At 35.6% G+C, this 23,923-nt stretch overlaps 1 protein-coding gene across 1 annotated transcript in view; it reads right to left on the bottom strand.

Annotated features, from left to right (window-relative positions):
• Positions 1-7,571: 7,571 nt before the first annotated feature.
• The window catches only part of bcr (BCR activator of RhoGEF and GTPase), a 118,321-nt gene continuing 101,969 nt past the window's right edge, over positions 7,572-23,923 (bottom strand). Inside the window, exons 17-23 of the mRNA XM_054756213.1 lie at positions 21,964-22,023; positions 21,769-21,878; positions 19,495-19,634; positions 19,281-19,415; positions 19,108-19,213; positions 15,730-15,892; positions 7,572-14,398 (exon numbers count right to left, since the gene is read on the bottom strand). Of these exons, the coding sequence (XP_054612188.1) occupies positions 14,309-14,398; positions 15,730-15,892; positions 19,108-19,213; positions 19,281-19,415; positions 19,495-19,634; positions 21,769-21,878; positions 21,964-22,023 (804 nt within the window). The 3' untranslated portion in view covers positions 7,572-14,308. The remainder of the gene's footprint in view (positions 14,399-15,729; positions 15,893-19,107; positions 19,214-19,280; positions 19,416-19,494; positions 19,635-21,768; positions 21,879-21,963; positions 22,024-23,923) is intronic.

A 23,923-nucleotide genomic window follows, 5' to 3' on the forward strand; every position in this document is an offset into this window, starting at 1 on the left:
AAAAAAGTCAATATTACGAGAATAAACTCTGAATATTACGAGAAAAAAGTCGTAAATTTACAAGAATAACGTCGTAAATTTAACAGAAAAAGTGGTAACATTAGAAAAATAAAGTTGTAAATTTACAAGAAAAAAGTCAATATTACGAGAATAAAGTCGTAAATTTACAAGAACAAAGTTGTAATATTACGAGAATAAACTCTGAATATTATGAGAAAAAAGTCGTAAATTTACAAGACTAACGTCGTAAATTTAACAGAAAAAGTGGTAACATTAGAAAAATAAAGTTGTAAATTTACGAGAAAAAAGTCATAATATTACGAGAATAAAGTTGTAAATTTACGAGAAAAAAGTCGTAATATTACGAGAATAAAGTTGTAAATTTACGAGACAAAGTCGCAATATTACAAGGATAAAGTTGTAAATGTACGAGAAAAAACTCGTAACATTACAAGAATAACGTCGTAAATTTAACAGAAAAAGTGGTAACATTAGAAGAATAACGTTGTAAATGTACGAGAAAAAAAGTCAATATTACGAGAATAAACTCTGAATATTACGAGAAAAAAGTCGTAAATTTACAAGAATAACGTCGTAAATTTAACAGAAAAAGTGGTAACATTAGAAAAATAAAGTTGTAAATTTACAAGAAAAAAGTCATAATATTACGAGAATAAAGTTGTAAATTTACGAGAAAAAAGTCGTAATATTACGAGAATAAAGTTGTAAATTTACGAGACAAAGTTGCAATATTACAAGGATAAAGTTGTAAATGTACGAGAAAAAACTCGTAACATTATGAGAATAACGTCGTAAATTTAACAGAAAAAGTGGTAACATTAGAAGAATAACGTTGTAAATGTACGAGAAAAAAAGTCAATATTACGAGAATAAAGTCGTAAATTTACAAGAACAAAGTTGTAATATTACGAGAATAAACTCTGAATATTATGAGAAAAAAGTCGTAAATTTACAAGACTAACGTCGTAAATTTAACAGAAAAAGTGGTAACATTAGAAAAATAAAGTTGTAAATTTACGAGAAAAAAGTCATAATATTACGAGAATAAAGTTGTAAATTTACGAGAAAAAAGTCGTAATATTACGAGAATAAAGTTGTAAATTTACGAGACAAAGTCGCAATATTACAAGGATAAAGTTGTAAATGTACGAGAAAAAACTCGTAACATTACAAGAATAACGTCGTAAATTTAACAGAAAAAGTGGTAACATTAGAAGAATAACGTTGTAAATGTACGAGAAAAAAAGTCAATATTACGAGAATAAACTCTGAATATTATGAGAAAAAAGTCGTAAATTTACAAGACTAACGTCGTAAATTTAACAGAAAAAGTGGTAACATTAGAAAAATAAAGTTGTAAATTTACGAGAAAAAAGTCATAATATTACGAGAATAAAGTTGTAAATTTGCGAGAAAAAAGTCGTAATATTACGAGAATAAAGTTGTAAATTTACGAGACAAAGTCGCAATATTACAAGGATAAAGTTGTAAATGTACGAGAAAAAACTCGTAACATTACGAGAATAACGTCGTAAATTTAACAGAAAAAGTGGTAACATTAGAAGAATAACGTTGTAAATGTACGAGAAAAAAAGTCATAATATTACGAGAATAAAGTCGTAAATTTACAAGAACAAAGTCGTAATATTACGAGAATAAACTCTGAATATTATGAGAAAAAAGTCGTAAATTTACGAGAATAAAGTTGTACATTGACAAAAATAAAGTTGCAATATTATGAGAATAAATTTGTAAATCTACCTGAAAATTTCATAATATTACGAGAATAAAGTCAGAAATTTACAAAAATAAAGTCGGAAATTTACAAGAAAAAGTCATAATATTACAAGAATAAAGTCGTAAATTCACAACAATAAAGTCGTAAATTCACCAGAAAATTCGTAATATTACAGGAATGAAGTCATAAATTTACAAGAAAAAAGTCATAATTTTATGACAATAAAGTAATAAATTTATAAGAGAAAAAAAACATTGTTATAAGAGAAAAATTTTGAGAAAGTAGTTTGCATTTTTGATGAAAAAAGTCATAATATAAAAAAAGAAATCTAAACAAAATCTAAAATCTAAAAAGAAATAAAAATAAATTAAATCTAAAAAAACAAAATTCAAAATTTGACAAGGGCCATAATACTAGAAAAATGTCAAAATTCTATACCAAATAAAAACCTCAATGAAGCCATAATATAAAATGTAAAAAAATTATTTTACAGAAAAAGTCATAATTCCGAGAAAAAGTGAAAAAAAACATTGAGCCATGCATGATATGACAAAAAAGCATTTCATTGGAAAAAATTGGGAATCTTACTAGAAAAGAAAAAATGTAATTCTAGGAAGAAAAAAATCCTGATTTATCTTATAATATTATGAGATTTAAAAAAAAATTCACAAAGAAGTTGTAAATCATGAGAATCATTTTACGAGAAAAATATATTTTTTTTCTGTAAAAATGACAATTAATTTGATTTATTATGATTATTTTCGTGAAAGTAGTCATACTAATATGAAAGTTATCATTTTATGAGGAAAACTTTAATGAGAAAAGAGCAAAAAAGTCTTAGATAAAAAAGTTTCAGAGAAAAACAAATTTTGAAGAAAAAAGAAAGTACCCGTAGTCATAACTTTAGAAAAAATTCTGAATTAAATTTTTTTTGTAATTTTTATGAAAAAAGGGCCATAGTATTATGAGAAGAAACTTTGTAATTTTCCGAATTTACATTATTATGAGATCCAAAAAATTATTTCACAAAAAAGTCGTAAATCAGGAGAAAAATTTTTAAAGAGAAAAATAAAATTAATTTTTAGGAAAAAAAAAAAAGTATTTGGGGAACAAACAATGATGTCGTCGGCATTTTTAGTTAAAGTGTTCACACTCTTAGAGACAGAAGTCGTAATTTAATGAGGAAAAATTTGATGAAAAAAAGGTCATAAGATTATCAAAAAATAGTAATTTTATGAGGAAAAATTCAGAATTTAAACGAAGAGTCATAATATTATGAATAAAAAGGTGTTATTTTATGACAAAAATACAAAATTGTCCAAGAAAAGGGTCATAATATTTCCCAGAAAAATGTCAAAATTCTACAACAAAAAAGATGTCATGTAAGTCATAATGTTATCACAGTTAAAACATTTTTTTCTCTTAAAAACTGTAATTTTGTGACAAAAAAAAATGCTTTTAGAAACAAAAGTTGTAGAGAAAGTAGTCGTAATTTTTGCTTAAAAAAGATTTTAAGGTTAAAAAAACACAAGTTAGGAGACGAAGTTTGGAATTTATTTATTTAAAATTATTTAAAAATATTATATATTTTAAAAACTTGTAACTGTAGGAAAAAAAGTCCTGATTTATCTCATAATATTATGAGATGAAAAAAATTATTTCCCAAAAAGTTCGTACATCATGACAAACGGTCTTTTTAAAACGTCATTTTGAGAAAAAAAAAATATTTCGGGAAACAAGATTTTTAGAGAACGGAGTCGTCATTTTTAGTGAAAGCGGTCATACTCTTATGAGACTAAAATTGTCATTTTATGAGGAAAAATTAGACAAGAAAAGGGTCATAAGATGATCAGAAAATAGTCATTTTACGAGGAAAAATACAGAATTTAAACGAAGAGTCATAATATTATGAATAAAAAGGTGTTATTTTATGACAAAAATACAAAATTGTCCAAGAAAAGGGTCATAATATTTCCCAGAAAAATGTCAAAATTCTACAACAAAAAAGATGTCATGTAAGTCATAATGTTATAACAGTTAAAACATTTTTTTCTCTTAAAAACTGTAATTTTGTGACAAAAAAAATGCTTTTAGAGACAAAAGTTGTAGAGAAAGTAGTCGTAATTTTTGTTTAAAAAAGTTTTTAAGGTTAAAAAAACACAAGTTAGGAGATGAAGTTTGGAATTTATTTATTTAAAATGACTTAAAAATATTATATATTTAAAAAACTTGTAACTGTAGGAAAAAAAAGTCCTTCTGATTTATCTCAGAATATTATGAGATGAAAAAAATTATTTCACAAAAAGTTCGTACATCATGACAAACGGTCTTGTTAAAAAGTCATTTTTAGAAAAAAAAAAATATTTCGGGAAACGAGTAACAAAGGACTCAAAATTGGTCTTATTCGTGGATGATACCACCGCTTTTTGTTCTGGTGAAAGCACACAAGAACTCATTAAAAAGGTCAAGGATGAAAAGGTCATATTAAAGTCATGGTTTGACAGGAACAGATTATCCCTGAACTTAAGTAAAACTAAAATAATGCTATTTGGAAATAGCAGAAGGGAGATGTACGACCAAATACAAATAGACGGAGTGGATATTGAAAAAGTGGAAGAATATAAATTCCTTGGGGTGTAATAGACGAAAAAATGAGTTGGAAATCTCATATTAAATATATACAACAAAAGGTGGCGAGAAATATCTCTATATTGAATAAAGCAAAATATCTTCTTGATCAAAAATCACTCCACACTCTGTACTGTTCCTTAGTATTTCCATATCTAACGTATTGTGTGGAGATATGGGGTAATAATTACAAAAGTAATCTTCACTCACTCACTGTACTGCAAAAAAGATCTGTGAGGATAATTCATAATGCCAAGTATAGAGAACATACAAACCCTTTATTTTTAAAATCACAGATATTAAAATTCGCAGATTTAGTACACTTTCAAACCGCTAGAATAATGTATAAAGTTAATAACAACTTGTTACCCAAAAACCTCATACAGTATTTCTCATTCAGAGAGGAGAAATATGATCTTAGAGGAAAACAAAACTTAAAACATTTATATGCCAGAACTACGCTGAAAACCCACAGCATTTCCGTGTGTGGAATTAAATTATGGAACGGATTGAGTAAAGAACTCAAACAATGTACAGAGATGAGCAAATTCAAAAAACAATACAAGCAGTTGGTGTTTGCTAAATACAAGGCAGAAGAGTCTTGATTATCACAATGATGTTCTGTCAGGTTTACTATTTCTTGTTTTGTTTTGTTTAAAGAAAAAAAAATTCTTTACTCATATTTATCTATTTATTTATTTATTATCACTTATTATTACTATTATTACTTATTTACTTATTTTTGGGACTTACCGATATGGATTTGTAATTTATTTAATGTAATAATTTCATCCATTATTCTGATTATCATAGAAAACGTGACATGGAAAGCAGGAAGTGAACAACATGTACTGTACTAGATGTAGAATAGATGGGGGGGGGGTAGGATTAAATAGGCTACTCCTTTTGGACATGTGGAACTGTGAAAGGATGATTCATGAGATGTATTCCATTGTAACCTTCATGTTCAAATAAACTAAACTAAACTAAACTAAAACTAAACAAGATTTTTAGAGAACGGAGTCGTCATTTTTAGTGAAAGCGGTCATACTCTTATGAGACTAACGTCGTCATTTTATGACAAAAAATTAGACAAGAAAAGGGTCATAAGATGATCAGAAAATAGTCATTTATGAGAAATATTTCAGAATTTTAAAGCATCAGTCGTAAATATTATGTGGGAAAAAAAATCTATTATATATACACACATATATAATAAAATATTTAATTACAGAAAACAGTCATAATACTACAGAAAAGTTGGAATGTTGTCTGAAAAATGTTATGAAAAAAACGGCAAAAAGTGTAAATGTTAGTTGCCAAGTTCCACGTCAGTATACATTCCGTGGAGATTTGGAGGTGTGTGGCGGTTCATAGATCAGAAAAGAAAGCGTGTCCAAATACAAGATATGACTATAACAACACGGCACGCAGCACACAGTAAGCAGTACACAGTACACAGTACACAGTACACAGTACACAGTACACAGTAGGTATATACAGGAGTTTTTTATTCATCGTTTGTGTACAAACATCAGCTGCAAATGCTTCCAAACGTGTTCGTCCTCAGCGTTGACGTCGTGTACGAGCAGAACAAGAGTCCGACGGTTGGGGATAGAAAAGAGAGCGTTTGTGGTCGGCATCATCAGCACGAATTCACCGACCGTGGCGTTATCAAGCATTTCAAGTCGTCTATAATCCGCAATCTACGACAAGATTGACGTGTTCGGGAGCATTTCAAGCCGTTTATCGTCTTCAGCCGGCCTCCTCCTGCCACACAAAACTCAACGTTGACTTTGTTTTGCACAAAACTCAGGTGTTTTTATGGATGACAAAAGTACACGTGCACAATAACCACGATCATTTCTCTTCTCACTTCAAACTCTCACAGGCTGCGTCCACAGCTTTCACGGAGCAGCTCTTAGGGCCGCACTCAGAGGAAATGAAATGCTACTAGGCCATTTTGCAAGAAAAAATGGTAATTTTATGCTGAAAAGTCCAAATATTCTGAGAAAATACAGTAAATTTGCAGGGTAAAAGATGAGTAGGAAGTCGTAATATTGTCAATGTTACTATTTGTCTTGATACGACGTGAAAATAATAGAATTTCATCATTAAATAGTTATGACATGAGGAGAAATAAGTCAGCATTTTACGTCAAAAAGTCATGAGAACAAAGTCTTCACACAAAAACTCCGTTGAGAACAAGGTTATCAGTGATGAGGAAAAAGTTCCCACAGATATTTGACATCACGAAGCGACAAATGATGAGAAAATGTTCATCATCCTGCGAAACATTTACGAGAAAAAAGTTGCAACATCAGCAGAAAAAGGTTCAATTTTTAAGTCAAAAGTGGCGAGAAAAAACTATGTTCTTAGAGGAAGCGGTCGTCATTTTTAATGCAAATTGTCATAATAAAAAAAGTCATAATTTTTCGATGAAGTAGGCATATTATTATGAGACAATATTTGTCATTTTATGAGGCACAATTTCAAAAGACAAATGTTACAATATTATGACAAAAAAAGTCATCATGCTATGATGAGAAAAGTCCTATTTAAGTCAAAATATGAGATTTAGAAAATTGCTTGAAAGAAAAAGTCATAATTTGAAAAGAAAAATGTCATTTTGAAAGAAAAAAAAGTTGCTATTTCATGAGGAAAAATTCTGAATTATACGAGAAAAGGCTCATAATATGAGAAAAAGGGTTTTCATTCTCTGAAAAAAAATACTTAATTTATAAGTCTGTGTAGGCTCTCAGTCGTACAGGAGTTGTCCATCGAGGAAAAGGCTTCTTGAGACGTCATCTGTACTTCTGTGAAGAAGGTGTCGGACGTTTCGCTCCTCATCCGAAGAGCTTCGTCAGCGAACTAACAAGTGCTGGCAGCCTAGGCCTTAAATACAGTAAGAGTCTTGCAAATGAGGTGGAGCCAGGGCCGAGCCCGAGCCGTTCATACCCAACTCAGGGAGCGACACTTCCCTTTGTTCGGAGGTGCTAATGGCAGGAGAGGATTAGACCACAACTCCGCCCAGTCTTAGTGTAAGGAACCAATAGGAGGAGGGTGTTGGCACACCAATTCCGCCCACTCTTACTGTATTTAAGGCCTAGGCTACCAGCACTTATTAGTTTGCTGACGAAGCTCTTCGGATGAGGAGCGAAACGTCCGACACCTTCTTCACAGAAGTACAGATGACGTCTCAAGAAGCCTTTCCCTTTAATTTAAAGATGAGTTTAAAAACAATATTTAACAGAACGAGTAGTAATTTGGGGGAAACAATTTTGAATATTAGGAGAATTCTTTTTCAGTTTTTAGAGAAAAAAGTAGTTTCGAGACACTATTTTGCAAGGGAAAAAAGTCAGAATTTTATAATACAAAAGATTGTAATTTTATGAGAAAAAAACTAATAATGACAAAAAAGTTTTAATTTTAGAACATCTCAATTTTACGAGAAAAAAATGTGTTTTTTGTGAAAAAAGTTGTCATTTTTAATGTACTTTTTTTTTTAAATGCATAATTTTTAGAGAAAGCAGTCTTAATCTTATGAGACAAAACTCATCATTTTATGAGACACAATTTTAAAAGAAAAACATCATATAATGAGAAAAAGGTTGGAATGCTATGAGGAAAAAGTCTGCATTTTGAAAGAAAAAAGTTTTTTTATGAGAAAAAAATTTTTTTATTTAATTTTTTAAAAAATCATAATTTTACAAGGAACAAATTGCAATTTTAGGAGAAAGAAGTCGTAAATTTGCACAAAAAAAATGAAATTTTATGAAAAAAAACTGTAATTTTACAAAACAAAACAAACAAAAAAAATCCGTAATATAAAGATATTTATTTATTTTCTTAATTTGAGCTGGAAAAAGTCCCACTTTGCAGAGAATAAGGTCAATTTGTCACACGGATGCTCCGGTCGTTTTGGTGTAACGGGGAATCGGATGTTGCATTGCTCTGACTTTTTCAAATAACTTTCCTCTCGGCGTGTTACGTGAAAAATGTGTCTTTATTCTGGCCACAGTGCGAGTTTCTTTTCATGGCGTTGCCACTTGTGTCGACGTTATTCCAGTAACACCACGCCTTCATGACGTCAAAACCATGTTTTTGTCTTTTGAGTGCGGCCCCAAAACTCCTTCCTCCGTTGTGCCAACGACAAAGCAACATACCAAACAGGGTGTCATGCATCCTTGATGCCTTCCTTCCAACAATCACAGTGTCCAGTCTTGGTTTATTTTAACACCACCAATGACGACAAACGCAACAAGAAACATGAACGTTCTCCTGGAGGATATTGTCCTAAATAAATAGATCCAGCAGACCTTCTATTTCAAGACAGAGCATAAATAAATACGCTTCAAAAGGCATTTAAGGGACTTGAAATAAGGACACGGGCAAGAATTTCAGCGTTAGAAAGGAGGGCGGGCGCATAGTGGACCAGCTAAGACCGTTTATTGAGACTTTGAAGCAGTTGCAGGTCCTGTCTTAGTCTAGAAGAAGAAAATGTGCTCAGCAAAAAAAGGCAACAAGGAAAGTTTGCACTGTCAAGCCAAACAAAAGCTGTGTGTGTGTGTGTGTGTGTGTGTGTGTGTGTGTGTGTGTGTGTGTGTGTGTGTGTGTTTTGAGGCACGACAGGGTCATTACAAGAAGTGTAGGCAATCGGGACGTAGACGTAGAAACGCATGCTACACACAGCAAGGCCAAAAGGACGTGTTGGCGCCATGGAACAAGCGGATTCGTGGACGCTTGAGGACTTACTGATAGAAACACGGACCAAAGATGGCGGCGCTCGCGTCCAATTTCACATGTTTTTCTATCAAAAGTGTCGATGAAACTACCTGTTGTGCTTTCATTCCAAAAAAACCTACGAGATGTTTGATGGGGTACATGGTGGTCGTCTACGAGCATGCATTTTTTAAAAAACTTTAGATATGCTTTTTTTTATTATTAATTAAAGCACAGAAATGGAGATATGTATATGCTGTACTACGGTATACTCCATAAGTCAACTTTTCCCACAAGTAATAATGATGACGGGGCCGCTCTAAGGATGCATTGGAATAAATAAAAGTACAAAAACACAAATGAAAATCAACATGCCTGCATGTTCATCACCAAAACATCACTATGGAGCTTTAATATCGGGGCTTATCATTCATTCATTTTCATGTTTGGATGGGATAAACGCTCGTTACTAAGACAGCATCTCCCCTGGATCACCCACTTGCCTATGCTGCGTGCTAACGCTAGTCATCAAAGTTGCGCGCTAACATTAGTCATTGAAGTTGTGCTAACATTAGTCATTGAAGTTGTGCTAACATTAGTCGGCAATTGTGTGTGCTAACGTTAGTCACCAACGTTGCGTGCTAATGTTAGTGCATGCTTACGCTAGTCACCAAAGTTGCGTGCTAACATTAGTCATCAAAGTTGTGTGCTACCATTAGTCACCAAAGTTGCGTGCCAAATTAGTCACCAAATTTGTGCGCTAACGTTAGTCACCAACGTTGGGTGCTACTGTTAGTGTACGCTAACGTTAGTCACCAAATTTGCGTGCTAATGTCAATCACTGAAGTTGTGTGCTAACGTTGGGCAGCAAAGTTGCGTGCTAATCTTAGTCACCAAAGCTGCGTGCTAACTTTTGTACAGTGCCACCTCACACACTCCGTACCTTCCCACTGAAACGAATGGACTTGGTCATGTTGGGTGTTTTCGGGGTTCAAGGTTCCACTGTACAAAGTGTGCACATGTGCCAATAATCACGTTCCGTAAATGCTCCAATTAAAACCTCCGTTAGAGTTTTTATGAGGGAAAAAAGTATTTGTTTTGAGAGAAAACAGTTAATAGAAACGCATCATCTTCTTATGAGCAAAAAGATCATAGGAGGACAGAAAGAAAGTATTCATAATATTATGGCCAATTCTTTTTTTTAACTTGACAAGAAAACGGTCATAATATTGTGACACTCAAAATATTGGGAATTTTATGACAAAAGGGAAATAATATAATGACAAAAGAGGTTTACTTCGATGAGAAAAAGTCCGAATTTAATTTAATTTAATTTAATTTAATTTAATTTAATTTAATTTAATTTAATTTAATATTCTTAAGAGATACAACAAAATTATTCACAAAAAATAGTCGTAATCCATAAGAACACGTCTTAATTTTATGAGAAAAAAAAACACTTCTATTCGAGATAAAAAGTAGTCAAAGAATTTTACGGGGGGGGAACATTTTTTTATGGGAAATGAGTTGCAATTTTACAAGTTAAAATATTGTAATGTTATAAGAAAAAAGTTGTAATTTTACAAGAACAAACTTTTATTCTTATGAGAAAAAAGTTGTATGTTTACAAGAAAAATTATTGTAATTTGATGTGAAATTAGCCATAATTTATTTTTATATTTAAATTTTAAGTATTGGAATTTTATGGGAAATAAGTCATCATTTTACAATAATTGGTATTGTAATTGTATGGGAAATAAGTCATACTAAAAAAAATGCTGTATATTGTAATGTTATGGGAAATAAGGCATCATTTTATGAGAATAAATATTGTAATTTCATGGTAAATAATTGTAATTTTATGGGAAATAAGTCAAAATTTTACGAGAATAAATATTGGAATTTTACAAGGAAAAAAGTCATAATTTTACAAGAACAAATCTTGTAATTTTATGGGAAATAAGTCATAATTTTACAAAAAAAAAAACCCTTTCATTTTATATGAAAAACACTGAATTTTACGAACAAAAAAATCTTGTAATTTAATAAATAAGTCATAATTTTACAATAAAAAAATCTTGTAATAAAAAAAGTTGTAATTTTACCAAAAAACAAAAAAAAGAGCAAAACAAAACATTGGTTGTGCCTGTCCGCAACCTCCTGATTGTGTTTTAATTACCCCCACATTCAGCAGCTTTACTAGCTCTGCATGCGCTTTAAAATGTTGCTACTCAGCTGTTGGTGTAAAGGTCACGCGTGTTACACGAACACACCTATTGCTTTATATTTTATACGTCAGCTGCTTTGTGCTTTAGGAAAATAAACGTCCGGCAACAACTGGAGCATTTACGGTAACGCCACAACGGCGGCGAGTTATTTAGGAGCGCTGACATTCAGCCGGTTTCATGTTGCTGTTGATGCGCGTCGACTCCGACCCGATAAACACACTCTCTCTCCAGTAGGGAGACGGCGACGATCAAACACGACGGCGTTTTAGCTGAAACGATGCAGAAACGTCACCACTAAGATGTTGTGTGGATGCGACACGGAGCAGCTTCAAAAAAAAAAAAAAGAACGAGGAAAAAAAACGTGTGCCTTTCCGCCCCCGACAGCAGCGTTCAAGTACGTCACCTTCGTAGTGAAAGAAGCAATAAAAAGGCTGCAGAAGAACGAAGAACAAGGCTAACATCCTGCTTCTGTTAACGGCGAGACACGTCGGAGGCTCGCTAAAAGCACTCGCCTCGTCCAAAACCCCCTAAAGTACGCACATAGAAAAAACAGGAATAAATTACACTCAACATCTTAGATTATAAAGATCTTAAAGACAGACTTTAAGAGTATGTACAACGAGGGACGGACCATCCCGCACGATGGAACAAGGTAGAAAATACATCGCCTTCTGTGGATCGTTCAGGGAAAGAGCGCAAAATGGCGAAGAAAAACGGCAGGCGGTGTGGCCATTTTGGGAATACAGTAAATCCCCGCTTATTCGGCGTCAATCCCAATTTTTACAAATGTTTTTAATGGTAACTTAACCAGAATGGGGTTTGATGGCGCTATCTGCGGCGGGGAAATGGTGCTGCAGCTGCCAATCCAGCAGAGGGCGCTGTCTTACAAGTCCACATTTTCCAGCAGGAAGATGCTTTGACAAGACGTGATGCTGTGTAACGGAACCTTTTGTAGGTACAATCACTGCTGGTATCGGCATAAAAGTCAGTTCATATCGGTATCGCCTTTTCTGCCGATAAGGATATTGGTGCATGAGTGATGACACGCTCCACACAGCAACAAGCTGCGGTGTGAAAGTAATTTCAAGTTTGGCCTTTGGATTGTAAATGTGTAATATCGATATATCCGACATCGATAAGAAAGCCAATATCGAGGATCTCGATACAGTACTGTATACCAAGGGTGTCCAAAGTGTGGCCCAGGGCCTCCATGTGGTCTGTGTTTTTTTTAATTAGCCTTCATCACATAAAAAATAAATAAATAAATAAAATTAAATAAAAAAAAACAAAACAAGATAAAACAGCATTGAACGGGCCCTCGCACCCCCATGCAACTCAGGGTCCCTGCTGCCACTGGGTGGCGCTGAGACAAATTCAGGACGCAGGACGTGACTCATGTACAGTATAGCATCAAGTTGTCGTCTTCACCACATGCGGCAACTATGATGAAGATATCACCGTGTGGGTTTTTAACAGTTACAGTTTAGTGGCAAATTGTTTGATTGATCATCAAAGCCCACATCTTATGGCCCAGTCTAAAATCCTTGGTGGTTTAACAAGGGCCATCTGCCGAGTGTCTGCCATTTGCATTTGGGCTCTTTTGGTCAAAGTGCCAGAACCCAGAATTGCCGCCAGAAACCAAAATGGCCGGCTTCCTGTTTGTTTTGGAACGTGCGTCCTTGAGACTTTTTTTCTCATCCCGTCATGATTGATGTCATCACCAAATTCCGTGGGGTTCGGTGAAACGCTACCGAGTGAGATCCGGGAGTTCGTCTTCGGGAGCGCGGAAATATCACAAACCTGGCACGCTTGCAAATTTTGAGTTTTCGATGCATCCCAAGGTCCTCAAAAACGCAAGAAAATTGGAAAAATAGGGGAAAAAAAAGAATAAACATAGCGGTTTCAAGGAGGCCTTCCCACGTTGGCGCTCGGGCCCCAACAGCAGCAAAAATGGAAAAAGGAGCAGCAATTAGGTGGCATTGTTTTAAATTGGCCATCTGCATATTCTAAAAAAACAAAAATGTAATTACACCTAAAAAAATCAAGAAAAGTAAATAAAAAAAAACAGCAGAAAAAGAGAAAAAAGTTTAAAGCCAAGAGAAAAAAAGTCTTAATATTAAGAGAACAAAATTGCGATATTACGAGGGAAAAAAAAATGATTTTAGAAGCATAAAGTTGAAATATCACATTTTAAAAGTTGCCATATTAGAAGAAAAACAAAAAATTAATTTAAAGCTTTGGGAAAATTAGTTTGGGGGGAAAAAAGTTCTAATATTGTGAGAATAAAGTCCAAATATTCCGAGGTGAAAATTGAAATTTTTGTAAATGAAAAATGAAAAAAAAAAAAGAGAAAGAAATGAAAAACGAGCAAGAAATAGGTTTGGCCACTTGTAAACACAAAGCTTGAAGTATATGTACATAGGATGACTTCTTATCTGTTTGGGTTGGTACACAAAAGGAGAAATATTAGCATCTTTTGCTTTTTTTCAGCAAGCGGCCCTCGGTGGAAAAAGTTTGGACACCCCTGCTGTATACTGTGTGCCTGCAATTGTTTATGTTCATGTGTAAAAGACTTTTTCACGGCCATTATTTGTGTTTTTTCATAAATTGCTGGGGAGTCTTGGAACGAATAGCCGGGATCTACTGTAAACGCCTTCCTTCGGTAATTCCTTCAAGCGGCTGTGGTTTGTTTACCTTGTAAACAGACATAAGAAGCACGACCGTCGGCTTTACGGCTTTATGAGCAGGAACGCCGGATATTCCCCTTCCTTGCTGACATGATGTCTGGAAATGTTGGAGAGGATGAGATCTCTTGAAGGAATGCAGACGGAAGAAGAACATACGGATAGCTGACAGACGCGGCTAGAGGCTCAACGTCACCCTCTAGTGGTGGGGAAAAAAATCCTTTCCTCTCCTGCGAGGCTCACTTTGAGTCCTTCACGGTCCACGTTTGAGGTAACCAAAGTAGTCTTTAGACCTCGGTGGAGAAGAGGATGCTCTGTCGTTTGCTGTCAGGGGTGGGGATGGTCTCCAGCTGCAGGAAGTACAGCAGCACCTGGACCTGTCAGGAGATACACAAGCAGCCTATTATTAGTATCAACTCGGCTCTTTTTGCCCCCATTATTGCTGTTTTTTTTTCAAGTATTTGAACTTTCTTCTTAAATATTGTTGATAAATGTTCTTCTCGTAATATTTTGACGTTATTCCCGTATCACAACTTTTTCCCCAACCAAATTTTCCAGAAATTACGACTTTATTTTGGTTAGTTTCTCACAATATTACAATTTTAAACATATAAAATATTTTTTCTTTAATATTTCAACTCTCTGCTACCAAAATGACATTATTTTTCTTCATATTACATATTTCATATTACCAGTCATTCATTAAAATACAACTTTTTTCCCCTTAATATTTTGACTTCATCGCTGTAAAATGTTTCTTTTCATTTCTGCTGCTGTTTTTGAAATGTTCCAACTATTTCAACTTTCTTCTTGTGCATTTTCTTCTCGTAATTATGACTTGATTCACATAATATTTTGAATTTATTCTTGTAACATTACAACCTTTTCCCAAACCTAATTTTCCAAAAATGACAACTTTGTTTGTTGTTTCTCATATTACAGCATAAAAAAAGAAATCTTTTTTCTTTAATATTTCAACTTTATGCTACCAAAATGACACGATTTTCCCTCATATTAGGAGTTATTCTCGTGAATTTTTTCTTGTTAAAATACAAGTTTTTTCTCTTACTATTTTGACTCTTGTAAAATTACAGCTCTTCCGCCCATTGCTGCTTTTTATTTCCCCAACTATCTCAACTTTCTTCTTGTAAATTTTTATCTCGTAAATATGACTTTATTACCATAATATTTTGACTTTATTCTCGTAACATTATAACTTTTTCCCCAACCTAAATTTTCCAAAAATTACAACTTTATTTGTTGTTTGCTTGTTTGTTTCTCATATTAAAACATACATTTTTTTCTTTAATATTTCAACTTCCTGCTCCTAAAATGACATGATTTTTCCTCATAATATTACAGGTTATTCTCGTAAAATACGACTTTTTTCTCTTAATACTTTGACTTATTTTCTTTAATATTTCAACATTATGCAACTAAAGTGCTGTTATTATTCTTCATAATATTACATTATTCTTGTAAAATTGTGACTTTTTCTTGTTAGATTACAACTTTTTCCTCTGAATAATTTGACTTTATTCTTGTAAAATTACTGCTGACTTTTGTGTTTGTCTTGTTCAATTATTTCTATTTTTAGAATGTGCCACGGGCCAATAAAAAAACAGATGTGGCGCACAAATGGCACCCGGGCCGCACTATGGACACCCCTGGTTTATTGGGAAACGACTGTAGAGATGGAGGGGCTGACCTGTGCCATCACTTCCAGGGACCAGCTGTCCCCCATGCTGATGGGCTGGGTGGGGTTAGATGGGATCTTGCTGTCCTTCTCGGCGGGCCGCAAGAGGGTGGGGCCGAACACGGTGGCCAGATTGTGGAGGGACATCTTGTTGACGCACTCCTTCTCTGCCACCCTGACCAACACAAAGACCACAGAACGGGACAATGTCATTCATTATGATATCATATGCATATTCATGCTGGAAAATGAGCAAATGGCCCATAAAAATATTCCTTTTCACACGCGGCTCACTCCTCCCCCTCCAAACACTCCTGCTAGTTTTAAGCGCTAAATATGCCTCACATCCTTATTAAATACATTTAAAGCATAGAATATACATGTATGGCTACTCACCAGTAATGAATGATAACGGTGTAGCCTTTAGCCTGGTCCTAGCACTGCAGGCTAGCAGGCTAAAGAAACCGCGTGTACGTAATCCACACTGCTTGCCTGTTGGTGATGTGCGGGTCGATACTGAAATACCACTACTTCTGATACCAGCTCTTCATGCTCTAAAATTGATTCTCAAATCAAAATATCGGTACTTTGGATACATCCGAGCATTTGTCTGTTGAAACGATGGCCCATCGTAAATGGAGGCATGTGTGAATTGTCAATAAAGTTTTCATTCTCATAACAGTTCTTAATAATTAATCATTTCATTTCATGATTTTATAAGATTTTTCCTCTGTTTTTTCTGTTGTACATCAGCTTGGCTATGTTTTAAATCACCCCGCAACCTCAGTAAACTTCATGGTCGAAAATAACCAAATACCTGACATGAGTTAGCTACGACAGAACACTAGCTACAGTGGCGATGCTAACACAAAATGACAGCACAGCACGTAGCAGGTAGGTAAGTAAACACACGTATGGGGGATAATAAACAACTACGGTATGTTAACTCTAAACTCTAAACTTCGGCAACGTCTTACAAGCCAAGTACCACAATGCATGCTGGGAGCCGCCGTCACTCCCCATTAGCCGTGTGTCAAAACATCTTTATCTCAAACTACTGCAATACCAAACCCTACCATGGACTATCGATACGCTCTCGCCTTGCATCCTTTTATTATTATTGTGATTAAAACACAGCCATGAGTCGAGTCACCATTTTACATGTCATGTGGGAGGAGCCACTGTTGCCAACTTTTCAGTAAGAAAAGTAGCCTTTGGCTGTCCTAGAAGTCGCTAGAGGACGCCATCGTCTATTTTGTATATCATTTGCATAAGACGTTGTAAAATGCTGCAAGAAAAAAAGCATAACCTTGTAGGAGAAATGAAAAAACACCTTAATTACAATGGCTATTGAGAACCTTTTGAAATGAGCACAATTGAACAGCTTAATGCTGTGCTAATTCTATGGCTCACATCAACATGATGCAGTGTGGTTTGTGAGCAGCACACTCTTCTGGTCAATATATGTAATAGCAACCGGCTTATCACCTTTCATTTACCCCAAGAATTGTAAGATAATCCACTTCATTTTACAAATAAAGAGGGGCAATAAAATTTAAACACACCCTCCTCTTTTATCCAGGCAGTGTGCCGCGGAAGCTGACTGTACACTGCCGGCTTGTTACTGCCTATGTGACCCGCTGTTGCTCAGTGACAACACAAGATGCAGGTCAATATGTGCTTTCAAGTTTGGTCATACACTAACTTGTGGTCAACTCGCTGCAAGTTTTGTTAGATACAAGTTTCACAACTACGGTGCGTTCAAGGACCGCCGAACAAATTGCCAAATCGCAACGCTTGAGGAAAAAACATGATCAGTGCAGCATAAAGACATAAACCTGTAAAAATGGTGACACACACATGCTGTACATGTTATGTTGTATTATTATATGTATTTACTAATTACTTGCGACTACTAGCCCATTTTTGAAGAAAAACAGACCAAAAATGAGACGATTTCTGGTTAATTACATTTTTTTTTCCTCTGAAAAGACGACTGCACGTGCATACAGTAGATACTCCATGTCGACGGAGAGCATCTGATACATGTAGCTTCATTGTACGGACGCCCACACCACCATAAAAGCTCCTCGTGTTCATCCCCGTCTCCATGGCAACCACCTCATCATATACAGCTGAATGAGAGCTGCGTTTCATTTCATACTTCAGTGTGAAAGCAGCCCCTGAAGGTGAACAGGGCAGACTGTGAACAAAAAAACGAGAACAAAATGGTACGATGTTTTGTTTTGTTGTGTTTCTCGCAGCACCGCGACTTTATTCTACTAACAGTGCAATGTTGGAGATTCATCTTTTTAGGGTAAGATCACACTATTTTCTCAGGTAAGGTCATGACTTTACATTTTTTTATCAGTGACATCACAACCTTTTCCTTTTTTTGAGCATTCCGACTTAAATCTCTTAGAAAGTATTTTTTTAATTGTAAGATTAGGATTTTTTTCTTTTTTATCGTACCACTACGACTTTTTCTGGTAGCGTTACGATTCCCCCCCCCCCAAAAAACGTTTTATCCTAACGTTACGACTTTATTCTTCTAACGCTAAAAAGTAGCTTTTTTTTATCGTATTAGAATTTTTTTCTTATAATATTGCAACTTTTTCCTTTTTTTCCGGCATTACGACTTTCATTTTGTAACACGAAGAACACCAAGAAGAACTTATTTTTTTGTAACATTATGCCTTTTTTCTCATGCCGTTTTATCTTTTTTATCCGAGCATTATGTCGCTTTTCCGACTTTTTTTCTGGTAACAAAATAAAAATAGTTTTTTTTTTATTGTAACGTTAGGATTTTTTTTTTCATGGCGTTGTATCTTTTTTTCGGACCATTTTTCGGACCATTCCATTCCTAAAGCTAAAAAGTTGCTGTTGTTTTTTTAAATTGTAACATTATGCCTTTTTTCTCATGGCCTTGTATGCTTTTTATTGTAGTATTATGTCGCTTTTCCGACTTTTTTCTGGTAACGTTATGATGTAACAATACAACTGTTGTATTTTTTTTTTTTACAACTGTTCTATTTTTGTTGTTGTATGATGCATTTTTTTTGACCAATTCCACAAGATGGCAGTATCTGCATCGGAAGCATCAGAAGTGGTTAACGTTATCGAGCTCTGCATGCACCTTAAAATGTTCCTACCCAGCTGTTGATGTGAAAGCGTGTTACACTTTGTTGTATTGTTGTTTCCAATCAATCATCATTGCTACTTAGTGCTATTACAACATTGGTTCTGTTGCTGTTGTGTTGTAATGATATGCTTGCTCATAGACGACCATGTGGTCAAAGAGAGCTACGTTTTTCATGTAGGAAATGACAGCATCTCTTCAATTATTGCCTGGACCCGTGATGCATTCGAGTGCTCGTTTGACTGCCGTACCTTTTCAGGTGGTCCAAGAGGAAAAGGAAGGTGACCAAGTTAGGCTCCGGTAGCGACAGCAGCAGGTTCAACATGCAGCTCTCCTTGGCCACGCTGTCCGACAGCGCTGCGGAGGAAAGGACGCAGCGATTAACGGAGGAACGAAAATGATGCGAGAAAGGTGTCAAACGTACTGATGCCGCCTGCAAAATTTGGGTAGAGCTCGTCGGTGAACAGCGGCTCCGGAAGCTCCCGAAAGTACAGCTTCAAGGTGCCGGCGATGGCGTTGACGTCCATCTCGCTCATCATCACAGACACGTCTTTGTTGTCTACGGACGGCGACACAGAGAGCTTAGCAATGACGGACAAACAGGAAAGAACTTGCAGCTTGACTTGAAGGCCACTCACTGGTGTCAAAGGCCGTCTTGAGGGCCTGGATGTCAGTGGCCACCCCGGACACTCGATAGATGCCCACCTCCTCCATCCCCCGCCTCTCAATCTCCTCCAGGCACTGGCGGACGATGTAGGGCACCTTGGAACGCTCGCGTCTGCGTAGAAAAATGCAAGAGCAAGGAGAAGACTTAACCTCCTTTGTAGATATTAAGTATACTTCACAGAGGACAGCCTTTGAAAAAAATAAAAGAAAAACAAGCAGGCTTCGCTACACATCTTAAAATAAAACTCTGCCAGCTATCTGGCAGTCAGCTATGTCAGACGTGAGAGCTGTAAGTTTTTCTTCAGCGAATAGGCTAACCGAGCATGAAGTTGCTGTTAAAATGTGAGCGTAATGTTAGCACTTTAGCACACACAGCTGTCCTTTTGTTCTTGACGAGCTAGCAAAACGTCGTATCTTCAAAGCTCACTGAACTAAAGACTTGTGACATTCGTTGAAGTTTCACACGGCGTCTTTTGTGACGACGGTTTGAAATTGAGTTTTCATGCAACTTTAGCAGCTTATTTAAGTATAACACGTACAATCGCACACAATGACGTCAAACAGGCTTCGCTACACATCTTAAAATCAAACTGCCAACTATCTGCCCGTCAGCTACAGACATGCAAAGATGTCTTTAGCAAATATGCCACCCGGGCATAATGTTGCTGTTGAAATGTGAATGTAATGTTAGCACTTTTGTGCACATACTGTAGCTATGCTGGTCTCACTAACATTTCACTTCACTCATGATGGAGATCTGAAATTCTGATTTTCTAGTTGTATATTTCAGAAATTAATTCCAAATTGTACCAATACCGATTGGTATTTGACATCAGCGGTTCCAATAGCGTGCTAGCAAAAATATCGTATCTTCAAAGCTCGCTGAACTGAAGACTTGTGATGTACGTTGACGTACGTTTAGCATGCCGTCTTTAGTGACAGCGGTTTGAAAGTGGACGTTTTGTGCAACTTTAAAGTCTTATTTAATTATGACGTGCACAATGCCATAAAACAGGCTTCGCTACACATCTTAAAATAGGTCACAGAGCCCTATCTGTCGGCCAGCTCCAGCTGTGGCCGCTGTAAGTTTGGTCATTTTGTCTTTTTTCAACAAATATGCCACTCTAGCATGATGGTGCTGTTGAAATGTGAATGTAATGTTAGCAGTTTCGCACACATAGCTATGCTAGTCTCGCTAAGGTTTTACATCATTCATTATGGAGATCTGAAGTTCTGATAGACTTTTGAGTTGTATATTTCAGAAATGTATTCTAAATCGTACCACCTCAGGGGTATTTGACGTCAGCGGTTCCAACTGCGTGCTAGCAAAACGTATCTTGAAAGTTTGCTGAACTGAAGACAATGATGTTTCGCATGCCGTCTTTCATGATGGTGGTTTGAAAATGGACATTTCATGCAACTTTTGCAGCTTATTTAAGTATAACATATACAATGACATAAAGCAGGCTTCGCTACACATCTTAAAATACGGCCCAGAGCCCTATTCGTCGGCCAGCTTCAGACGTGGCAGCTGGAAGTTTGGTCATTTTATTTTTCTTCAGCAAATATGCCAGCCTAGCATGATGTTGCTGCCGAAATGTAAATGTAATGTTAGCACTTTTTCACACATAGCTATGCTAGTCTCGCTAAGGTTTTACTTCATTCATGATGGAGATCTGAAGTTCTGACAGACTTTAGAGTTGTATATTTCAGAAATTAATACAAATACCTCAGGGGTATTTGACATTTAGCAGCTTATTTAAGTGTAACGTATGCAATGACGTAAAGCAGGCTTCGCTACATGTCTTAAAATACGGCCCGGAGTTCTGCCAACTACCCGTCAGTCAGCCCTAGACGTGGCAACTGGAAGTTCGGTCATTTTGTCTTTCTTCAACGAATATGACACCCTCGCATGATGTTGCGGTTAGCACTTTAGCACACTTAGCTATGCTAATGTCGCTAATGTTTGTGTCCTCCTGTTCCGCTCCATAATGTTGTATGTGATATGTGGCATCTATTACGTTGGACAAGTGCAGAGTTACAGTGTATGCCTCTTGGGCGTGGAAAATCACAGCTGATTAGCATTAAAGCTACACACACACACACACACACACACACACACACACAAAATGGTGCTTTCCCGTTTTAAACTGTCTCAATTCCTCTGAGACTCATTTTAAATTGATGAAAAATAAATAGAGAAAAAAGTAAATGGATAAAAAACAGTATAAAGTGGGAAAACTCACTTGGTCACGGTGGAGATCTTGACTCCAAAGACGCCCATGGGTTTCCTGGAGGGCATTCTCTTCAGGCTGAACTCCCGGCTGGTGAACTTCATGGATAGTTTGACCTCAATCTGTCGCAGGGAATAACACGTTACACAGCCACACACCACAAGTGAAGTGGAGGTAAAAGAAGATTTCAGAGGTGGACGGACGCACCCCATTCATGGGAATGACCGTCCTTTGCCAGTCTTTGCCTTGCAGAGTTTGCGGGTCCAGCTGAGTGAGGGAAAACCACACATAAACAATGTTAGCATGACCTAACATCACCGCATATTCAGCCCAGCTGCACATTTTTCAGGGTTGCGAACGCTGAAACGTGGCTATGCGGGGATCCAATGTACACTTCGCTTGCAACTGACATCATAATTGCTAATTCTAGTACACGTAACATACTGTGTACATGCATGTTGTGTGTTTATTAGCTTGTCTGAGCCATCATCTGCTTGCATGCAAAGCTGACGTGAATCATGCTCCGCATGTCTTGGACGCCTTCGGCTTTAAGAAACTATGACCTACATCATCATTCTCTCTCTCTCCGGCACACAAAATGACACCTTTAACTGTTCTGTCCTTCATTAGTCACGTGTTTACCTCCTTCATGTAGTCGGGGATGCACCGTTTTATGCATCATGGACCATAAACGACACGCACACGCGACATTCTCACCCATTTAATACCGCAAAAAATATTTGCACATGCTTTTTGACATCAATATTTGCACTTTTGTCAGTGCTTTGCTCATTATTTTAATAAAAAATGATTTGATCAAATTTGATTAACCATTGTTGAAGTATCCACGAGTATCCAAATGTCAAATATTAATTTTATTCATTATTGTTACTAAACAACAATGTGAAATAACTGTACTATTGATGTTATTATAATATATACAGTATGCGCCTATATATACGCTTTTTAACATTATTAGAGCCCTCTAGACATTATATAACACCCCTATAGTCATATTTACACTCTTATTAGCCAATATAGTAGACATAAGACAAAATAGACTCGTGCTCGTGTGTGTTGCTGTAAATGTGCTGCCGTGGCACTGACAGGAAGTGACGTGGGGGGTTCAGAGTTGAGTTTGAACTTGACATGCGTTATGGCCACAACAGTATCCCGTGTTAGGGATTATTGTGGCTGTTGTGAGATGTTTCAAAGCTGCAATAAAAGCCCTTCAAGCCAGTGTTACAGAAACATCACTGCCACCTAGTGACCAGTGTACAATACTACATATCATCGCAACCTCTTTCAATGCGTCTTCTGAATGCCATGTATTTGGATTTTACTTCCTGCAGCCATTTTTTGTGCTTGAAAATGCTTCATTTAGGCAAAACAATATGAAACACTTGCTTCCTTATGCTTCTTTTTGGACTCACAATATTCAACAAGTTTGAGTTTGCTTTGAGTGGAAAAATATTTGTGTTGTACTTCCTGTTTTGACAGGAAATTAAGTTGATTGACAATAGTAACAATAGTATAATTATATGTATTATTATTACTATAAAAGTATAATAACAATAATAATAATAATAATAATAATAATAATAATATCACTATCTCTATTATTATTATGATTAAAAATATATAATAATAAGAAGAAGAAGAACAACAACAATATTTAAATTATCTGTAGTATTATTGTTATTATTCTAAAAGTTTGCATTATTATCATTATCATTACTATCATTATTATTATTATTGTATTTTCTCATGTATAAGGTTTGCCATATATTTTTTTGTATTTATTTGTGTATTAATTTTTGTTTTTTACAATTTTTTTTTAGAAACATGGCAACAAACAAAAGGCGTAACGTAAAAACGAAAAAACAATCACCAAACATACGACACCACGGCATGATGGGGGATCCCTGCATATTCGTGACTGAGCAGTCGCCGGGCAAATTCAAACATTTTTGGTCGAAATAAAATATTTAAAAAATTACGACAGCGTATTAGGGTCACTTTAAAAAAAAAAGTCGTACATTTACGAAAAAATAAAGTCGCAAATTTACGAGAAAAGAAGTCATAATATTACCTTTGCCCAAGGCCAAAGGTCACATAAGTCCCCCCTTTTCATAGCTGTCCCAGGCAATGCCCGTTACGACTAGTA

Source organism: Dunckerocampus dactyliophorus, chromosome 17 (genome assembly GCF_027744805.1).
Source record: "Dunckerocampus dactyliophorus isolate RoL2022-P2 chromosome 17, RoL_Ddac_1.1, whole genome shotgun sequence".
Taxonomy (NCBI): Eukaryota; Metazoa; Chordata; class Actinopteri; order Syngnathiformes; family Syngnathidae; genus Dunckerocampus; species Dunckerocampus dactyliophorus.